Below are 19795 nucleotides of genomic sequence, written 5' to 3' on the forward strand. Positions count from 1 at the left end.
AACATACGACCGTAGCAGCAGCGCGGTTTCGGACTAAAGCGCCTAGAACGGTTCGGGCAGAGCGGTCGGCTGCACCCTCACAGACACCAACCACATCTCCCATCACAACATTTCAAGCCCTCTTACGGCGTTTGTGTGATCATAGTCCCTAATAGACAGTCGAACGTACAAGGAGGCGGCGGACTGTGCGTTCACCAGATTTGGAGGCCCGGATTGTACAGGATATTGAGACGAACCCTAATACAAGCTCCATGCAAGTCGCCCGCCAACACGGAGTAAGCCAAAGTACGATCATGTGTGTCCTACACGACAGCCGCTACTATCCCTATCACCCGCAGTCCCATGGAGATCATTTTAAACATCGGTTGTGACGTGGATGTGATGCAGCTCTGTAGTGTGTTCCGGGCGATTTGTTGTCGTTGAAATGACACCGTCACTGTTGGGACACATGTTCATAGAGTCTTTTGTCTCTATTTCCAGTCAGGAATCCGTCCCTGGAGTTTGTCGGTTCCATTAACGTTCACCCTGTAGACTGACGATACCCATTACGAAAATTGACAACAGCTAGGAGAGCTGTGTGCTGACCACATGCATCTCCGTATCCGCATCCGATGACACCTAAGGGCTGAGGATGACACGAGGGAAGGTCGGTACCGCTGGGCCTTCACGGCCTGTTCTGAGAGCGTTTGTTTGTTTTCTTTTCTTTTCTTTTGTGGATTTGCGCTGTAATTTATACTACGATATGACAACAACAATAACAATGATTTTGTCATCTGGTGTTAATGATTCTCTATTTCGTCTAATATGATGCTATGAATACTTTAACGCACCTGGTGATGGACAGTCGACCGTAACTGACTGTTTGAATAAGGAATTTTATCAGGAGTAAACATGACCTTTTTCAAACACACTGCCGGAAAAAAATAGTACACCGGGAAAGACGACGCTGATTTTGATCCGATGACGGGATATACCACTTCGGTACAGTGGATGTGCTGATAATGGCTTCAGCGTCATCCGCCAACAAATAGTGTAGTGGCATGGCTACTAGAGCGTCATCTGTGTCTATTCTTTATTACGGAATGCTGACAGCCAGAAGGCCAGGTGTAGAAATCGTGTGAAGCAAGCAGGCAGCCATGCCATGGATATGCACTCGTGTTTCCTACAGTTTGAAAGGAGCCAGACTATGGTTTTCTGAGTGGCGGGATGTTTTTTTTTTTTTACGGAGAACTGCTACTCAAGTTGGATGTGCGGCGTCGGTTGTGAAACAACGCTGGTATCAGAGGTCACGGAGCATTCTCACACTCGTGGACGATGTTCTGGGCGTCCACAAACACATCTACATCGTACTCCGCAAACCACCTAAAGGTGTGTGGCGGGGGATACTTTTTGTGCCTCTGAGCCCTCCAAGCCTGTTCGACTTCCTAATAGCGCATGGGAAGAACGATTGGCTCCAATTTCTCGAATTTTCTCCTCATGGTCATTACGCGAGACGTTTTTGGGAGGAAGTAATAAGTTGTCTGACTGTTCCCGGAAAGTGCTCTCTCGAAATTTGAATATCAAATCCCTCCCTGATGCGCAACGCTTCTCATATAATGGCTGCCAATGAAGTTTATTGTGAATCTCCGTAACGCTCTCGTGCCGACTAAACGATCCCGTGACGGAACCTGCCGCTCTTCGTTGGATCTTCTCTATCTCTTCTATTAGTCCTATCTGGTTGGGGGTCCCAGACAGATGAACAGTACTCAAGAATCGGTCGAACAAGCGTATTTTTAGCCACTTCCTTCGTCAATGAGTTACATTTCCAGAAAATTCTTACTATGAATCTGAGTGTGGCAACATTTTTCTCACTATTTATGTTATGTGGTCATTCCACTTAAGGTATCATATTTTACGGCAGATATTACTTGCAGCTATTTTTCATCAATAATGTAGCTATACACTAGTGGATTTCTGTTCCTATGTATGCGCAATATGTTGCATTTACTTACGTTCAGGGCCAACTGCCAGAGGCTGCACCGTTCATCAGTTCTCTGGAGGTCATTCTCAAAATCGTTAATCTTCTGACGTTGCTACTTTGTAATAGACAACAGCATCATCTGCGAACAGCATTGGAGAGCTTCTGACTCTTTCTACTAGATTATATATATATATATATATATATATATATATATATATATATATATATTGTAAACAGTAACCGTCCTATCACACTTCCTTGGCGTACACCGGAAACTGCTTTTACATCCGTCGATTTTGTTCCGAGGTGTTGACTTCTATCTGCAAGGAAGTCTTCAATCCGGTCGCAAATCTGCTCCAATACTCAATAACCTCGTACTTTTTCCACTAAACGGCAGTGTGGGACGGTGTCAAATGGTTTCCTGAAGTCAAGGAAGACGGCATGAAACTGAGCGCCATTGTCTACGGCCCTGTGGGTCTCTTGGAGGTACAGAGCGAGCTGAGTTTCGCAGGATCTCTGTTTGCGGAATCCCTGTTGTTTTTAGGCGAGATTTTCCTTTTCCAATAACGCTATAATTCTTGAGCACGAAACATGTTCCATAATTCTACAATAGATTGATGTCAGCACCCACCCTAATTGTCGTCTTGTAAGGGGAACAGAGGCAGATAGTATAGATACCACGGCACTTATAAAAGGGCTTGCGAGCCAGAGCGTGTCAACACGAACTATTGCGAACCAGTTACTAGCAGTGTGACAAAAGGGCACGCACATCTGTAGCCGTCCTAACACTCTCGCCAAAGCATCGACGTGCAAGGCTCGACTGGTGTCGTCAGAGGATTAGGTTTGATTATATGTACGTTTCGTTCCAGTTGATCCATAGTGAGAAGATCCTTCAGGATGTAGAACATGTCAGAGGAAAAGAATACACAATAAATATTGACAATGAAAACAAATATGAAGATGCTAATGTACCTTCCACAGATCCTAAGCGGTATGATCGTCATGGATGTGGAATGAGTAAAAAAATATTTAAACAGATTTTCATTTATGAGGTATAAACACTGAATAGGAGAATCAATTTAGAACACATACTTACAATGATCACATTGCTGCACTGAATTTGTACGGAGATCAGATTGTACTAATATTCGCATTATTTTACATATTTAGGAAAACACACACACACACACACACACACACACACACACACACACACACACACACACCAGATATTTCTGATAAGAAATTCATCAGTGGAGTAAGTGGAGTTGGCCACAATAAATCCTTTAGGATCCTCTTAAACTGAATTTTATTGGTAGTTGAACTTTTTATGGCAGCTGGTAAGTTATTGAAAATGTGTGTTCTTAAATAATGGACACCTTTCTGGACCGAAGTAAGTGACATTAAATCTTTGTGAAGATTGTTCTTATTTATAGTATTGATTCCGTGAACTGAGCTGATGGTTTGTAAAAGAGATATATTTAAATGTCAAATTTCATTAAGGAATAAATATGTTGGTGAGCAGTAGTTAATATCCCTAGATGTCAAACTGGCCTCTGTATGATGTTCTTGAGATCGCAGCACAAATAATTCTTATTACATGTTTTGTATCCGGAGAACTTTAGCCTGACTTGTTGGGTTATGCCAAAAAATAATCACATATGGCGTATGACATTATGGAATGAAGTTAAGGGAAGTATGACAGCTTTTACATTTTTATATTCCTTATGTCTGACAATATTCGCATTGCAAATAGAGATGCGTTTAGGCGCTTTAGCATTTCTGTGGTGCTCCTACCAGCTGAATTTATTATCAAGCTACAATAGCAAGAATTTAACACTGTCCACTTCTTCCATCTATTTGTCATCATATTTTAGGCGTGTACTGGAAACCTCTTACAAGTTCTGAATTGCATGTAGTGTGTTTTTTTCAAAGTTTAGTGACAAAGGATTGGCAAGAAACCATTTTTAATGTCCATCAAAATTTCATTAGTCGATCTTTCTATGATTACAATTGATTTGTCATTTATTTCAATGTTTGTATCATCTGCAAACAAAAAACCTTGGCATCCGGTAATGTTACTTGTGGAGGGTCATTGATATGCACAAGAAAAAGCAAGGGCCCTGAGATGGAACCTTGTGGGACGCCAGACGTAATTAGTTCCCAGTTGAATGATGGCTGATAACTGAATTCATGCATCTTTCCTAATGATACCATTTATTTCCTATCATAAATGTAGGAACTGGACCATTTCATAGCATTTCTTATTATGCTGTTATATTCTAATTTACTTAAACGGATATTGTGAATTACACAAGATGGAATGGCGCGCCGTGGTCTTCAGTGGATTAAGCACATTCTGCCTGCACGTAAGTGATAGTCGTTTGCGCGTATGACCTAGGCCTAATGAGCGCCGTCCAGTAGAGCGCATTTGTCCAAAACACACTGGCCCCACATCAGGTCTTTTCGGCTGGGGTGCGTTAAGCTTCAACTCTCGTTCACCTTTGGTGTTTTTGGAGGGGACGCTAACCAGAGCTCGGTACGTGCAGAAAGTTGTTAGACCCGTACTTTCCCAATTCTTACAACATGAACGTGATGTGTAATGCTCGCCCACACATTGCCCATGAAACTTAATGTGCTCTGCAACAACTTTCCTGACCAGCACGATCTCCAGACTTGTCTCCATTCGAGCACTTGTGGTATATGACGGGACGATAAATGACTCAGGCGACTCGTAAACCAATAACTCTTAAAGAATTACGCAAGTAGGTGAGCAGAAATGGAATAACATCTTCTTTCTTCTTCTTCTTCTTTATCGTCGCCTTGTCCCACGTCAAGAAGGGTCGGCGTCGCTCTTCTGGATCCTTCTCCTACAATAGTTCTCCATCCATTGCCTCTTCCTTCTTCCATCCTTTCTCCCTTAGGTCTCCGGATATCTTATCCTTCCACCTCATCTTCGGTCTTCCTCTCCTTCTCGCTCCTTCAATCTTTATATCTTCAACTCTGTTTCCGATATACTCTTCCCCCTTTTCTCTGAAAGTGTCCGTACCACCTTAGTCTGCTCTCTTGTATCTTTTTCCCCATGAGTTCCACTTTCACAGCTCCTCTAACAAATTCATTTCTAATTCCGTCCTTCCTTGTTACCCCACACATCCACCTCAGCATCTTCATTTCTGCCACTTCCTCTTCCTTTCCTGGGCTACTGTGATTGGCCATGTCTCTGCCCCGTATATCATAGCAGGCCTTACCACCGACTTGTACACTTTCCCTTTCAACCCAATGCTCACCTTCTTGTCACACAACACTCCACTCATTTTCCTCCAGTTGTTCCAACCGCAATTTATTCGGTGTTCTATCTCGCTTTCCAGTCCTCCATCCCTCTCTATGTACGACCCCAGGTATTTAAATTTGAAGACCGATTTCAGCTCATCATCCTAGATCTTGCAAGACCTCATCTGCACATCCTTCAGTGCTAAATATTCTGACTTTGTCCTGCCAATTTTCATCCCTCTTTCTTCTAGTGCCTTCCTCCAATCCTCCAGCTTTTCCTCAAGTCTGTCGATGCTCTGCTCACAAAAAACCACATCATATTCCACGGTGCTTCCTTCTTCACATCTTTCACCAGCACATCCATAATCAGGTCAAAGAGGTAGGGACTAAGTGCAAACCCTTGATGTAACCCTGATTTTACTGGAAACTCCTTTGTCATGCCCACACTACTTCTCACCTGTGTCATTGCTCCTCTGTACATTTCCTTCACTAACCTCACATACTTCTCTGGCACGCACTGCTCTCTCATGCTTCTCCATATTTCGTCCCTTGGGACTCTGTCATATGCTTTCTCAAAATCAATGAAAGCCATATGTAGATCGGCTTGTAGCTCCCCGTGTCTCTCCACTATCCGCCTTAAAGCATGTATTGCATCAGTTGTTCCTCTTCCAAGCATGAACCCAAACTGTTCTTCACACACCACAGTCTCCTTGCGTAATCTTGCTTCTATAACTCTTTCCCAAATTTTCATTGTGTGTGCCATCAGTTTAATACCTCTATAGTTACTGCAGTCCTGCACATCACCTTTCCCCATAAATATTGGGATCAGTACACTAGTTCTCCACTCGTCTGGCATCTACTCCTGTCGTCAAAATTTTCTTCATTAAATCCCAAAGGGGCTCAATTCCCTTTTCACCGAGACATGGAATAATATATCCGAGGACAATATTCGCCATCTGTTCGATCGAATGGATGTCAGAGTCAGCGCCTGCTTTGCCGTCCGTGGAGGCTACACTACTTACTAATATGGGTGTTTCAGCATGGGTCGGTGCCTGGTACCTCATAACCGCCTGTGCTATTGATATATACAAGTAATCATTTCATGTACTCCATAAGCACTGTTGTAACAATAAATCTTGAGTAAAGTCGTAACCTGTAAAACGGTGTACTAATTTTTTCCGGCGGTGTATTTACGAGCTGACGGGCAGCACCTGAAAATACATCCTCTCATCCCCGAGAGACCCATTGAGCATATGGTGTTTCATGAACAGTGCAATACCACTGCTGTATTTATTCAAGCACACGCGCTCTACCCGCTACAACCTGTGCACCCTTAATTCAACTCCTATTACTAAATACCACTTCCTCCTCCTCATATTTATCTGAAACCTGATATTTCACCCATTATGACTGTTATTCTTTACACTGATTCTGACGAATGTCTTAGGTACATTCTCTGTTACCATGCCTACTGAACTTCGAGGGACCAGTAGCGGTGTAACTACGACGAGTTGGCGAGAGTACTGTTAGAGGTGTGGAGGTGGTAGCAGAAGCAAACACAAAGGTCCTAGAGAAACAGGAGGAAGCTTTGAAAAGCATGGTGAACTTAATGCATTATAGAGGAGGCCAGTGCATGATCTAATCCAGCCCTTACGCACCAAAGCGTAAGAAAAAGAATTTTGTCATGATTTACCATGGACCCTGCCAAGTGACAGAGACTATTTCATTAGACAACGTTAAGCTACAATTGCCGGCGAGGTCAACAAGGGTGCATATCGAACGCTTGCGACTTTTCAGAAGCATCCCAGAGTTGATCCCAGGAGTAGTCTGCGTGGAGGCACAGAAACCGGGAAAAGCGGAAAAGTACAAGCGAGAGTACAGAGGCACCTGTTTGAAAGGTACCATATGCATTAAGATCGAGGAAGTAACATGGGTACTTTATATTGTAAATGTCGGTGATTACTCTTATTTACGATATTATGTGGGAGGTATCGAGTTGAAATACACTCCTGGAAATTGAAATAAGAACACCGTGAATTCATTGTCCCAGGAAGGGGAAACTTTATTGACACATTCCTGGGGTCAGATACATCACATGATCACACTGACAGAACCACAGGCACATAGACACAGGCAACAGAGCATGCACAATGTCGGCACTAGTACAGTGTATATCCACCTTTCGCAGCAATGCAGGCTGCTATTCTCCCATGGAGACGATCGTAGAGATGCTGGATGTAGTCCTGTGGAACGGCTTGCCATGCCATTTCCACCTGGCGCCTCAGTTGGACCAGCGTTCGTGCTGGACGTGCAGACCGCGTGAGACGACGCTTCATCCAGTCCCAAACATGCTCAATGGGGGACAGATCCGGAGATCTTGCTGGCCAGGGTAGTTGACTTACACCTTCTAGAGCACGTTGGGTGGCACGGGATACATGCGGACGTGCATTGTCCTGTTGGAACAGCAAGTTCCCTTGCCGGTCTAGGAATGGTAGAACGATGGGTTCGATGACGGTTTGGATGTACCGTGCACTATTCAGTGTCCCCTCGACGATCACCAGTGGTGTACGGCCAGTGTAGGAGATCGCTCCCCACACCACGATGCCGGGTGTTGGCCCTGTGTGCCTCGGTCGTATGCAGTCCTGATTGTGGCGCTCACCTGCACGGCGCCAAACACGCATACGACCATCATTGGCACCAAGGCAGAAGCGACTCTCATCGCTGAAGACGACACGTCTCCATTCGTCCCTCCATTCACGCCTGTCGCGACACCACTGGAGGCGGGCTGCACGATGTTGGGGCGTGAGCGAGACGGCCTAACGGTGTGCGGGACCGTAGCCCAGCTTCATGGAGACGGTTGCGAATGGTCCTCGCCGATACCCCAGGAGCAACAGTGTCCCTAATTTGCTGGGAAGTGGCGGTGCGGTCCCCTACGGCCCTGCGTAGGATCCTACGGTCTTGGCGTGCATCCGTGCGTCGCTGCGGTCCGGTCCCAGGTCGACGGGCACGTGCACCTTCCGCCGACCACTGGCGACAACATCGATGTACTGCGGAGACCTCACGCCCCACGTGTTGAGCAATTCGGCGGTACGTCCACCCGGCCTCCCGCATGCCCACTATACGCCCTCACTCAAAGTCCGTCAACTGCACATACGGTTCACGTCCACGCTGTCGCGGCATGCTACCAGTGTTAAAGACTGCGGTGGAGCTCCGTATGCCACGGCAAACTGGCTGACACTGACGGCGGCGGTGCACAAATGCTGCGCAGCTAGTGCCATTCGACGGCCAACACCGCGGTTCCTGGTGTGTCCGCTGTGCCGTGCGTGTGATCATTGCTTGTACAGCCCTCTCGCAGTGTCCGGAGCAAGTATGGTGGGTCTGACACATCGGTGTCAATGTGTTCTTTTTTCCATTTCCAGGAGTGTATATTCTAAAAAGAAAAAAAAAAACCTAAGTTCCACTTAGGAATTATTCGAATGGGACACAAGTCGGTAGATGAGCTGTACATGTACAGACAAACAAATGATCATGATTTCAGAAAAGTTGAACCGTTTATTCAAGGAAAAGTGCTACAAAAATTAAGCTAGTCAATAACGCGTTGGCCCACCTCTTGCCCTTATGCAAGTATTTATTCGGTTCGTCATTAATTGATAGAGTTGTTGGATACCCTCCTGAGGGATATCGTGCCAAATTCTGTCAAGCTGGAGGGTTCGATCGTCAAAATCCCGAACTGGTTGGAGGGCCCTGCCCATAAATCTATAGACGTTCTCAACTGTGGAGTTAGGGTTTGGCAATCACGGAGACAGTAGGTAGAAACTCTCGCTCTGCGGGGGCGGGAATTATCTTGCTGAAATGTAAGTTCAGGATGGCTTACCATGAAAGGCAAAAAATTTGGGGCGTAGAATAGAACATCGTCGACGGCTATGTTGTAAGGGTGCCAGCCAAACCGGTCATGCTATGAAAGGAAATGGCACCCCAGACCATCACTCCTGGTTGCCAGGCTGCATGGTGGGCGACAGTCAGGCTAGGATGACGTCAGACACTTCTTCAGCTTAGAAATACGCGTATTCTTCAGAAGCTGACAATTGAGGTGATGAAGTACACAAAGCCATTGGAGGACACTGTGAATCGAGGCCTGAGGATTCCGCAGGCAGGGGTAGAGCTGCTGGACCCAAAAGTCATCAGACAAGATTTCTACAATCGCTAGCGGACAGTGTTTGGGACACGAGAGTGAAAATGACATGCTTACAACAGGCTCTTCATGAAATATTGCACAAACAGTCGAGTCCTGTTTTTCCGTAGCCCGTACAATATCTTTTTGGTTTGAAGTAAGTGCAGGGGGAAACTACTGTCAGAGATAGGTGGTGGCGTCCAGTCGACAGAGTTTGGCTTTCTGTTATCAAATGGCATCAGTAGAGACGAGGACGGATCAGGCACAGTTGTACCTACTGGTTAGGATCCCAGTAATGGGCAGGAATGCACAATTTATCCCTATCTGTTGAAATGGAAAGTCATAGGAATATCATTGCAGGTGTGGACAGAAAGTGTCCTACTGATTTCTGAAGAGGGGACGGACATGCGTTGATGACAGAGAAAGAGTTGCGACAATGTCGGAGGAAGAAGATACGTGTGTCCAGCTCACTTGAGTCTAACTGGAGCAAATACATGCACGATGCAGCTATACATGGGCAGAACATGGGAACAGGATTGTCCTAGGGACGTTGGGAATCTAGGACTTATTTCCTGCAATCAGGGCTGCAATGGATTTATGCTGTGTACGGCAGTGTGGTTGCTACAGAATAATGCTGAAGAATAGATGGGTAGATCACATAACTAACAAGGAAGTATTGAATAGGATTGGGGAGAAGAGAAGTTTGTGGCACAACTTGACTAGAAGAAGGGACCGGTTGGTAGGACATGTTCTGAGGCATCAAGGGATCACCAGTTTAGTATTGGAGGGTAGCGTGGAGGGTAAAAATCGTAGAGGGAGACCAAGAGATGAATACACTAAGCAGATTCAGAAGGATGTAGGTTGCAGTAGGTACTGGGAGATGAAGAAGATTGCACAAGATAGAGTAGCATGGAGAGCTGTATCAAACCAGTCTCAGGACTGAAGACCATACCAACAACAAAAACGACAGTGTGGTAGTGGTAGCGAGTTGCTACGAGTAAAGAAGGCTCACAGGACTGAAATGATTAGAACTGTTGATCGACCGGACAGTATGTCACATAACATTTTCAACCTTCCATGTACCAGCTCCGGTGGTAGGAATTACTCGCTTTGACATAACACAGCTGCAGCTGTATTGGCGAAACAAACCACTAGAAGTGTTCCTAGAGCATAATCTAACCATCCTGAACCGTACTTTGGGATCAGACCTGATTCATTTCCTGAAATAGTTAACAGCCACACAAGAAGGGCGAATTTCTGCAAAATAGTTGGTGCGGCATGTTCAAAAGAAAAGGGAAGGGCAACGAAGAATAACCGTCACCTTGATTGTCGCGATACCTTGTTCTAACTCGGCTGTGCATAGCCTTTATCTCTTTCAGGTGAAGAGCTGGCCAGCAAAACGATCCATCGGTAATAAAAATCACCGAAAACTGGATCCCTATAGTATGAAACTGCTGAATGAAAAATATTATAGTGTAAATGTCAGAGAGACATGTATTTCTTTGTGTCTAAGAGGCTGTAAGCCCACAAATTAAGCTCTGAATATTTGCAAGGAGACCAGCGAAGGGGACAGAGAGCGATAACTATAAATGCTCAAAGTAATGAGTGTTCCAAGGAAAATAATGAACTGTTAACTAGGTAGTCCCGAGCAGCTAGGTAGCGTAAGAAGAAATTTAGCACGTAACGTTTGTAAGTTAAATACAGACTCTCAGCTGTGTAAAGTGAGGCACAGGATATTTGTGTAATAGAAACTAGTGTGGTACATGTGATGCACTTTTCAGCTCAGTATTAAGGGAGACCTGAGGGGCCGAGTCTTTTAGGCGGAGGAGGGTAGTATATCGCCACTACTTCAAAAATGGTTCAAATGGCTCTGAGCACTATGGGACTTAACTTCTGAGGTCATCAGTCCCCTAGAACTTAGAACTACTTAAATCTAACTAACCTAAGGACATCACACACATCCATGCCTGAGGCAGGATTCGAACCTGCGACCGTAGCGGTCGCGCGGTTCCAGACTGTAGCGCCTAGAACGGCTCGTCCACACCGACCGACTCGCCACTACTATTTTGGGACAAAATCTATGAGAGGATGTGGTGGAAAATTGCCTCAGACTCCGGTAGGTGGTGACAACAGCGTGTCGTCACTTGGGGTAACATAACGGCAATGTTGATTTGTTGCAAGACCGGCTAGGCTTGCTCTGAGTGACCTACCATCATAGTGGTAATGCATGGCACAGCCAAGCGGATTTCTCCATCGTTAGAGTTTCATGATGTTGATGATGATGATGTTTTGGTTTGTGGGGCGCTCAACAGCGTGGTTGTCAACGCCCGGTTAGAGTTTCAGTAGTGTGGGAACAGAAACTGCGCATTGACATAGAATGTTCGTTGCTATATGGAATAAATAGCTGTCGATTTTGCAATAGATTCATTGTCAGCCCAGCAACCTACCAGGATGAAGGGACTAAGCCAGACGAGGAGGCGACATGGAGCCGCCTGCAGCAGCCATAGGTTCAAATCTCCGCCGCAGTAACAGTTTATTGCATTGAGTTCACCCTCTGGACTTGGTGGCACGGCGCGACTTCCTGCCTCACTCGATGGATTCGTACCCAGGGGCACTGAGTCACATCCCGGGCACAGCAGCTGTCTTCCGACAGTGCAGTGGGCGCAGACTATCGCTGCACGCTTTGGCTTCCCACGTGCGGCTATTCATACTGTGGTTGGCCACCTCTCCTAGCCTCCTGTTCATCTCCACGCGCTGCTGACACCTGTGCTGCGGCTCGCGCAATAGGTGAGCAGGTGTCAGCAGAGCAGGGCGTGAGCACGTGTTGCAACAAGCAGGCTGGCCGCCAGCACCCGTGACTCTGGGGAGTTGCTTACTCCCCATATCACCTCAATGCTGACGCAAGAGTAGAAAATAAATTGTTAATTTTGACAGCCGCTTCTCTCTGGACCTTCATCGGCATGCCACGCAGCCTCGTTCCTCAGCCTTTTGACATCCTGAAAATGTAGATACTCTGCCATCCCGCCACCTACGGGACCAGCTATACTACATGTAGAGAAATGTTTCACACCACGTTCCATCTTCATTGGAAGAGATCTGGCCAAGACTATCGTCAAAGAATTGCCCACGCAGCAGAAACTGAGAAAATGATCTTGGACTGTGTGACAGATAATTCATTATTAACCACCAGTGAGACTGTCCACGACACATACTCTTCAAAGACTACCACTGAGCAGTGCTGACACTTACTCCTCTATGATAAACGACATGTCCAAAAAGGAGCGAAATTTTGAATCAAAGTTCAGTTTAAGAACTGCATTAGGATCCACTGAGACTGGAGGTCTATATCTACATCTCCATGGATAATCTGCAAATCACACTTAAGTGCTTGGCAGAGGGTTTATCGAACCTCCTTCACAACAATTCTCTATTATTCCGGTCTCGAAGGGCGCGTGGAGAAAACGAACCCCTATATCTTTCCGCGCGAGCCTTCGTTTCCCTTATTCTATTATGAAGATCGTTTCTCTCTAAATAGGTCTGCGTTAACAAAATATTTTTCACATTCGGAGAACAGAGATGATGATTGAACTTTGGTGAGAATGTCCCGCCACCAAGAGAAACGCCTTTGCTTTAATGATGTCCACCGCAAAGCCTGAATCATGTCAGTGGCACTCTCCCCCCTATTTCTCAATAACACAAAACGTGCTGCTTTTTTTGAATTTTCTCGATGTACTCCGTTAATCCTATCTGGTAAAGATCCCACTCCGCGCAGCAGTACTCCAGAAGAGGCCGGACAAGCGTAGTGTAGGAAGTCTCTTTAGTAGATCTGTTGCGTCTTCTAAGTGTTCTGCCACCAAAACGCAGTCTTTGAATCGCCTTCCCCACAACATTTTTTGTGTGTCCTTTCCAAATTACGTTGTTTGTAATTGTAATTTCTAGGTATTTAGTTGAAATTACGGCCTTTAGATTTGATTGATTTATTGAGTAATTGAAGTTTAACAGATTTCTTTTAGCACACATGTGGATGACCTCACTCTTTTCATTATTTATCGTCAACTGCCAATTTTCGCACCATACACATGTATTTCCTAATTCGTTTTGCGATTTATTTTGATTTTCCGATGACTTTACTAGACGACGAACGACAGAATCATCTATAAACAATCTAAGACGTCTGCTCAGATTGTTGCCTAAATCTTTATTTAGATAAGGAACAACAGAGGTCCTTGGGGAAAGCCAGAAATCACTTTTGTTTTACTCGATGACTTTCCGCCAATGACTACGAACTGTGACCTCTATGACCGGAAACCACATATTCAGCCGCATAACTGAGACGATATTCCATAAGCACACAATTTGATTACAAGGCGCTTGTAAGGTACGTTGTCAAACGCCTTCTGGAAATCTAGAGATACGGAATCAATTTGAAATTCCTTGTCGATAGCACTCAGCACTTCCGTGTGAGCAAAGAACTAGTTGTTTTTCACAAGAACGATGTTTTCTACATCCGTTCTGTCTGTGTGTCGATAGACCGTTCTCTTCAAGGTACTTCATAATGTTCGAACACAATATATGTTCCATAATACCGCCGTCATAATGATATGGGCCTGGAATTTAGTGGATTACTGTAATTGCCTTTCTTAATAATTGAGTGACCTATGCAGTTTTCCAGTCTTTGGATACGGATATTTCGTCCAGTGGGTAGTTGTATATGAGTATTTAGTATGATGTTATAGCATCAGCATACTCTGTATATACTCATGTTCAGAAAAAAACCGAACACCTTGAACGACTGCGTGATGGCATCGACGCGTATAAGGCGCAAATGGCGTCCTGTGGTATAGCGATCCATACTGCACTCAAGTGTTTCCACAGTTCATCTGTGGTGCTTGGCATTGGGTCTCAGCGCTGCACCCGTCGTTTCTCCATATCCCACACATTTTCAGCTGACAGTAAGTCTGGTAATCTGGTGGGCTAGGGGGAAAGGCTGTCATCTTATAACACCAAAGAGGCACGTGTTCGTGCAGCGCTGCCATTCGGATGCGTCGATCTACTGGGGTGTCATCTGGATGGTGCGACCTGATTGCATCTCGTCGTGTTCTACGGCCTTCCGTGAACCACTGTGCACACACCCGTTGCACTGCCGAAACACTTCGTCCCACACGAGGAGCAATTTTCCGGATGGATGCATCACATTCGCGTCATGCCAATAATACGCCCTTTCAAATCACTGATTTGGAGGTATGGTTGGAGTATACGTTTGCGAGGCATCCTGCACCTCTGTTCAAGTCACACTGATCCATTACCTTCGGTTTGTAGCGACAACGAGAGCCGCACGCTCGTTTTGCCGGTAGGTGGTGTTGCGCTTCGTTATCGATGTTGAGTTGAACCCGCGGGCCGGCATGGGTCAAATGCTAATCATTTCTGCAAAACATAATAACGTACATGTTCTGTGAATATGAACGTTCTATCTCCAGTCGTTTAAGAAGTTCTGTTTTTTTTTTCTGAACATAATCAATACAGTTCGCAATATCAAAACTTCGCCCTATATTGTTCATATTCAGGTCAGCTGTGTTTTATTTTCACGTTAATACTTCAATTTAAATTGAATAAATGCTACGCCCTTAACCATGTAATGACCCAATTATGATTCTGCAGAAAACAGAAAAGCTTATGCCGCAGTGGAATGAAGATGTTAGTCAGTAGTTTTTCACAACTGGTCAGTTTTCTAATGTGTGTTGAACTCTTTTATGTGTAAAATTTGTTTTTAAAAGAATATACGTATAACGAATGTAAAAAAATGAGGGGGTGGTAGAGTGGATCATAACAAGCATATTTCACTTAACAAACCATGTCCGCATCCCTTAGCATACGACACTAGCGCCGCGCGCTGCGAAGAGGCCATTCGAACCGTCATGACAGCACGTCTACAGGACAACGTTTTCAATGTATTTGTGGCGTCAAAGTAAATGAGAAGTCGTGGTGAAATGTTATAACCTTTATTTGAAAACAATTACAAAAAGTGCTCGAAATTATGCCCCACTGCTTGAATGCAACGACTCTGGAGTGACTGTCGACTCTCTCAAACACTCCTGGCAAAGTAGAAATTGCATCGGGTGACCCCAGAAGAAAAAAAACAACAATGGGCTTCAAGTTGGGTGAATATGCAGTCCATGCCACCGGCCCACCGCGCCTTATCCAGTTCTCACCAAAAGTTTCATCCAAACCAGCTCGCACTGCGTGTTGGAAGACCACAGGTGCACCATCGTGTTATAACCACATTCTCTGTCGCACTAAATGGAACATGCTCCAGAAACTCTGGCAGAGTTTCTCGTAAAAAGATTAAGTATCTGTTTGCGTTCAGTCGCAGGTGGAACATACGAGGGTTGGAACTTTAATAGTAGCAACTATTTATTTTCAGCTCGTACAAAATAGATACGTGTTTCAAAGTTTTACTGACCTTCAAAGTAGTCACCAGCATTGTGTATAACCCGTTGCCAGCGATGTGGAAGTCGTAGGATACTCTTAGCAGTGCCAGTTGTGTTGATAGTTCGAGCGGCGCGGTCTATTGCCCGACGAATTTGTAGCAGTTCTGAAGCGAATGCCGTGAAGTGTTTCCTTCAGTTTAGAAATCGAGTTGAACTCACGAGGGCTTAAGTCACTGAAGTGCAGTAGGTGGTATAGCATTAGCAGCCTCATCAGCAAAACAAATCAGTAACAGCTTGCACTGTACGTGCTTGAGCATTGTCCTGCAAAATGATAGTCAGGTCCTGTAAAAAGTGTCACCACTTCTTTCTCCATACTGTTCATTTTTGGAACACATCCTACGACCAGCTTAGAGACAGAAGTGATGACACTTTCTGCAGGGCCTGACGATCATTTTGCAGGACGCTCAAGCACGTACAGTGCAAGCTGTTACTGATTTGTTTGAATGTTGGAGCTGCTAAATGCTATACCACCTACTGCACTCCCCTGACTTAAGCCCTCGTGAGTTCAACTCGAATTCTAAACTGAAGGAAACACTACACGGCATTCGCTTCAGAACTGCTACAAATTCGTCGAGCAACAGACCGCGCCGCTCGAACTGTTAACACAACTGGCACTGCTAAGAGTATCTATCCTACGAGTTCCACATCGCTGGCAGCGGGTTATACACAATGCTGGTGACTTCTCTGAAGGACAGTAAAACTTTGAAACACATATTTATATTGTACGGGCTGTAAATAAATAGTTGCCATTATTAAAGTTCCAACCCTAGTATATGCACCGAACAGATTATCACCTACTAAGCAGGCCCAAATGTTGACAGCAAAGTGGTCTTGAAAAAATGGCTCAAATGGCTCTGAGCACTGTGGGACTTAACATCTGAGGTCATCAGTCCCCTAGAACTTACAACTACTTAAACCTAACTAACCTAAGGACATCACACACATCCATGCCCGAGGCAGGATTCGAACCTGCAACCGTAGCGGTAGCGCGGTTCCAGACTGAAGAGCCTAGAACCGCTCGGCCACAACGGCAGGGCGGTCTTCGTAATTATGTACAAAGGCGGCGTCTGGATTTTCCCCTTGCCCACACGTGCTGATTGTGGCTGCTGAACATACCCTCTCGTGTAAAGGATTCTTCATCCATAAAAAGGTACGCGGTTCGGAAAGTCCGGTTGAATACCATAAGTTTGCAAAAATCACTGGCAGAATCGAATTTGACGTGGAAAATCGTCTAGGTTAAGGGCATGAACCTTCTGAAGGCGCTAGGAGTGCAAATCACCTCCATGCCACAGATGCCAAATTGTGGAATGGCTTACATCCCTTTCCCATGGAGCACTACGGGATCTTGAGGGTGCGTTTTCCAACAGTACTAATACTCCTTTCAAGCTCTGGCGTATGCACTGTACGTTGACGACTGCCCGTCTTGCCTTCGCATCTGTAACACAAAATGAATACACCGTGGTTCGAAGTAGGCCTTAAATGTACATGTGTCATCACGAGAACGTGCCAGTGGAACATGTATGACAAGTGAACCTGTCTCTGGTAGTGATCTGTAATGACAATAAATGCGCGTAGATCTGGTACTCGATGATTCGTAAACCGCCGAATGTACAACCCTTGAGCAGCGTGAGCATTTCCATCCGCCGACTTGGAAGCACAGTGCATGTCTGCCCTTCCCTGCCAAGAACAACGCTCCATCATAAAACTTTAATCCGACATATCTTTTATCTTGTTGTCACATATACGTTGCCCTGCAGGCCTGCTACCATGATGGCTCGGATGGCATGCTGTGTGCCTACCCTCTTGGCGGCGCGCGACGCTGTTAAAAGACTCTTAGCGCCGCACACTAAGGGATCTGGACATGGGCTGCTATGAGGAATATGCTTGTTATGACCCACTCTACCAGCACTATCATTTTCTATATTCACTTTAAATACACCCTATTTTTTAATTAATTTATTTATTTCTATTTGCAGCGTCATACCTCGGCACTGTAATATCAATGGCATTGTCTGGAACCATTGTGAAGAATCTGGGCTGGTACTCTGTGTTCTACATTTTCGGCGGCGTCGCAATAGCTCTGGTGATTCCATGTTTGTACTTTATCTACGATGAGCCTGAGTCGCACCCTAGGATCACAGAGAAAGAAAAGGACTTTCTTTTGACTCACACTGGTAGAGATCTGACAGAAAGCAAAGAGAAGAAGGAGCTTGAAAAGGAGGTAAGCAGTCTAATGCCAGTGATTGAGAGTTGTCGTTGTTTGTATGAATTAACCAGCTACCTGATAATTTCCTACGATATTAGTGGAACAATGTATGATCATTTTGATATACGCCACCGGAATATATGCCTGTAATTTGTTATCTGCAACGACATTAACTATAACTAAAATAATAAGCATGTGCTGCAGTTATGGTAAACTGACGAAAGATTCACTGAAATAACTTAAGTCCATGGTAGCTTAATTCAATCCATATTCAAAGTCCAAACGCTACGGAAAATTTTTAAAGTCGTATATTATGCGTTCAAAACTATTTCAGAGACAGAGAGACGTAGCGCATTGTTGTCTGGGAGACTTCATGTTACCATTCAGCGGCCTAATTGAATTCCACAGCGCACAATGGCCCCATTCCGCGCGGTGTATGAGAGTTTTGTCTGCAGTGTGTTTGTTCAGTGTAGGTAACTGTAATGGATACGTTTGTATACTGTGGTGTCATGTTTACGTTGTGTGATCATACCAGAAGGGAAAGGGTGAAACCTGGTGCCAGTCATAATCTACTCCTTTGAAATAGAACCAAGGAGGCAGCGAGCTTAACGTTCTCGTCTGCTGGACGGACACCGTAAAATTTATCATATGTCCTCACTTCACGAGCCACCGCGGAGGGGTTTGGAAAGTAATCCAGGACATTGAAGCAAAGACAGGGGACGAGAATTTTACTCCACCATCTCTCCCTCACTTGCCTGCCAAATACTGGCAGCGAAAACATCGTCGACTGCCAGCACTGGAACCGGCTCATCTCCGAGTCGAGTGACGTCACACACGTGAGTGTTAGCGACCTCGGTTACGGAGGCGGATTTCCATTTTAATGTCTGTAGACAATGGCCCGCCCAAGTATAAACAGTCAGTACATGAACGGTATCACACAATTCCGTCAGTCGCTTGACCTTCAGCCACAAGTATACCAACGACGGAACAAAAATTTCGCGAAATGTATCTAGGACCAGGATTCACACTACATCCAGTGTGAAGTTCTATTGCCACCCAAATTACACCCACAGCACTGGTGTGTTCCTTCTGGCTCCTCGCAACCCTTATATAGTGCTATCTGCATCTTATATTTGGGTACGAAACACACTCACTGCACCAGTAAGCAATTTATTTCACAACATTTAAACTATTCAAACGCTAACTGAGACTCCAGCTGTGTCATTCAAAATGGTGCCAAGGACCAGTTCTTATTTTATCAGGTGTTCTAACAAATGTTCTAATTACAATCCCTCACTCGTTCAGTAAAAGAAAATCATTTACTATTAACAGCATACAAAGATAAAATTTGTTATTGTGAAAAGATTTTTTATTCCGATTCTTGCGGCAGGCTCAAAATTTACTTGTTAGTGGCATTGCCTCGTAATTATGATAATAAGCAATTATTAAGTTTCCAGGGTCATTAATTGAATTAAATACACTCTAAGACAGAAAAAGTATGCGCTACGAAGAAATTATCCGAATGGGAGAGAAATCGATGAGTGTCATTTACATGTAGAGACAAATAAACGATTACACTTTCAGAATAATTGGATGATTTTTTCAAGAGAAACAGCTTCACAAATTGAACAAGTCAATAACGCGTTGGGCACGTCTGGTCCTTATGGAAGCAGTTATTCACTTGGCATTGATTGAGAGAG

General features: G+C 44.9%; 1 protein-coding gene across 1 annotated transcript in view; it reads left to right on the forward strand.

Annotated features, from left to right (window-relative positions):
* Positions 1-19795, forward strand: part of LOC126095592 (sialin-like) — a 62087-nt gene that overhangs the window by 21845 nt on the left and 20447 nt on the right. Inside the window, exon 5 of the mRNA XM_049910365.1 lies at positions 17866-18110. Within this exon, the coding sequence (XP_049766322.1) occupies positions 17866-18110 (245 nt within the window). The remainder of the gene's footprint in view (positions 1-17865; positions 18111-19795) is intronic.

This window comes from Schistocerca cancellata, chromosome 8, assembly GCF_023864275.1.
Source record: "Schistocerca cancellata isolate TAMUIC-IGC-003103 chromosome 8, iqSchCanc2.1, whole genome shotgun sequence".
In the NCBI taxonomy this organism is placed as follows: domain Eukaryota; kingdom Metazoa; phylum Arthropoda; class Insecta; order Orthoptera; family Acrididae; genus Schistocerca; species Schistocerca cancellata.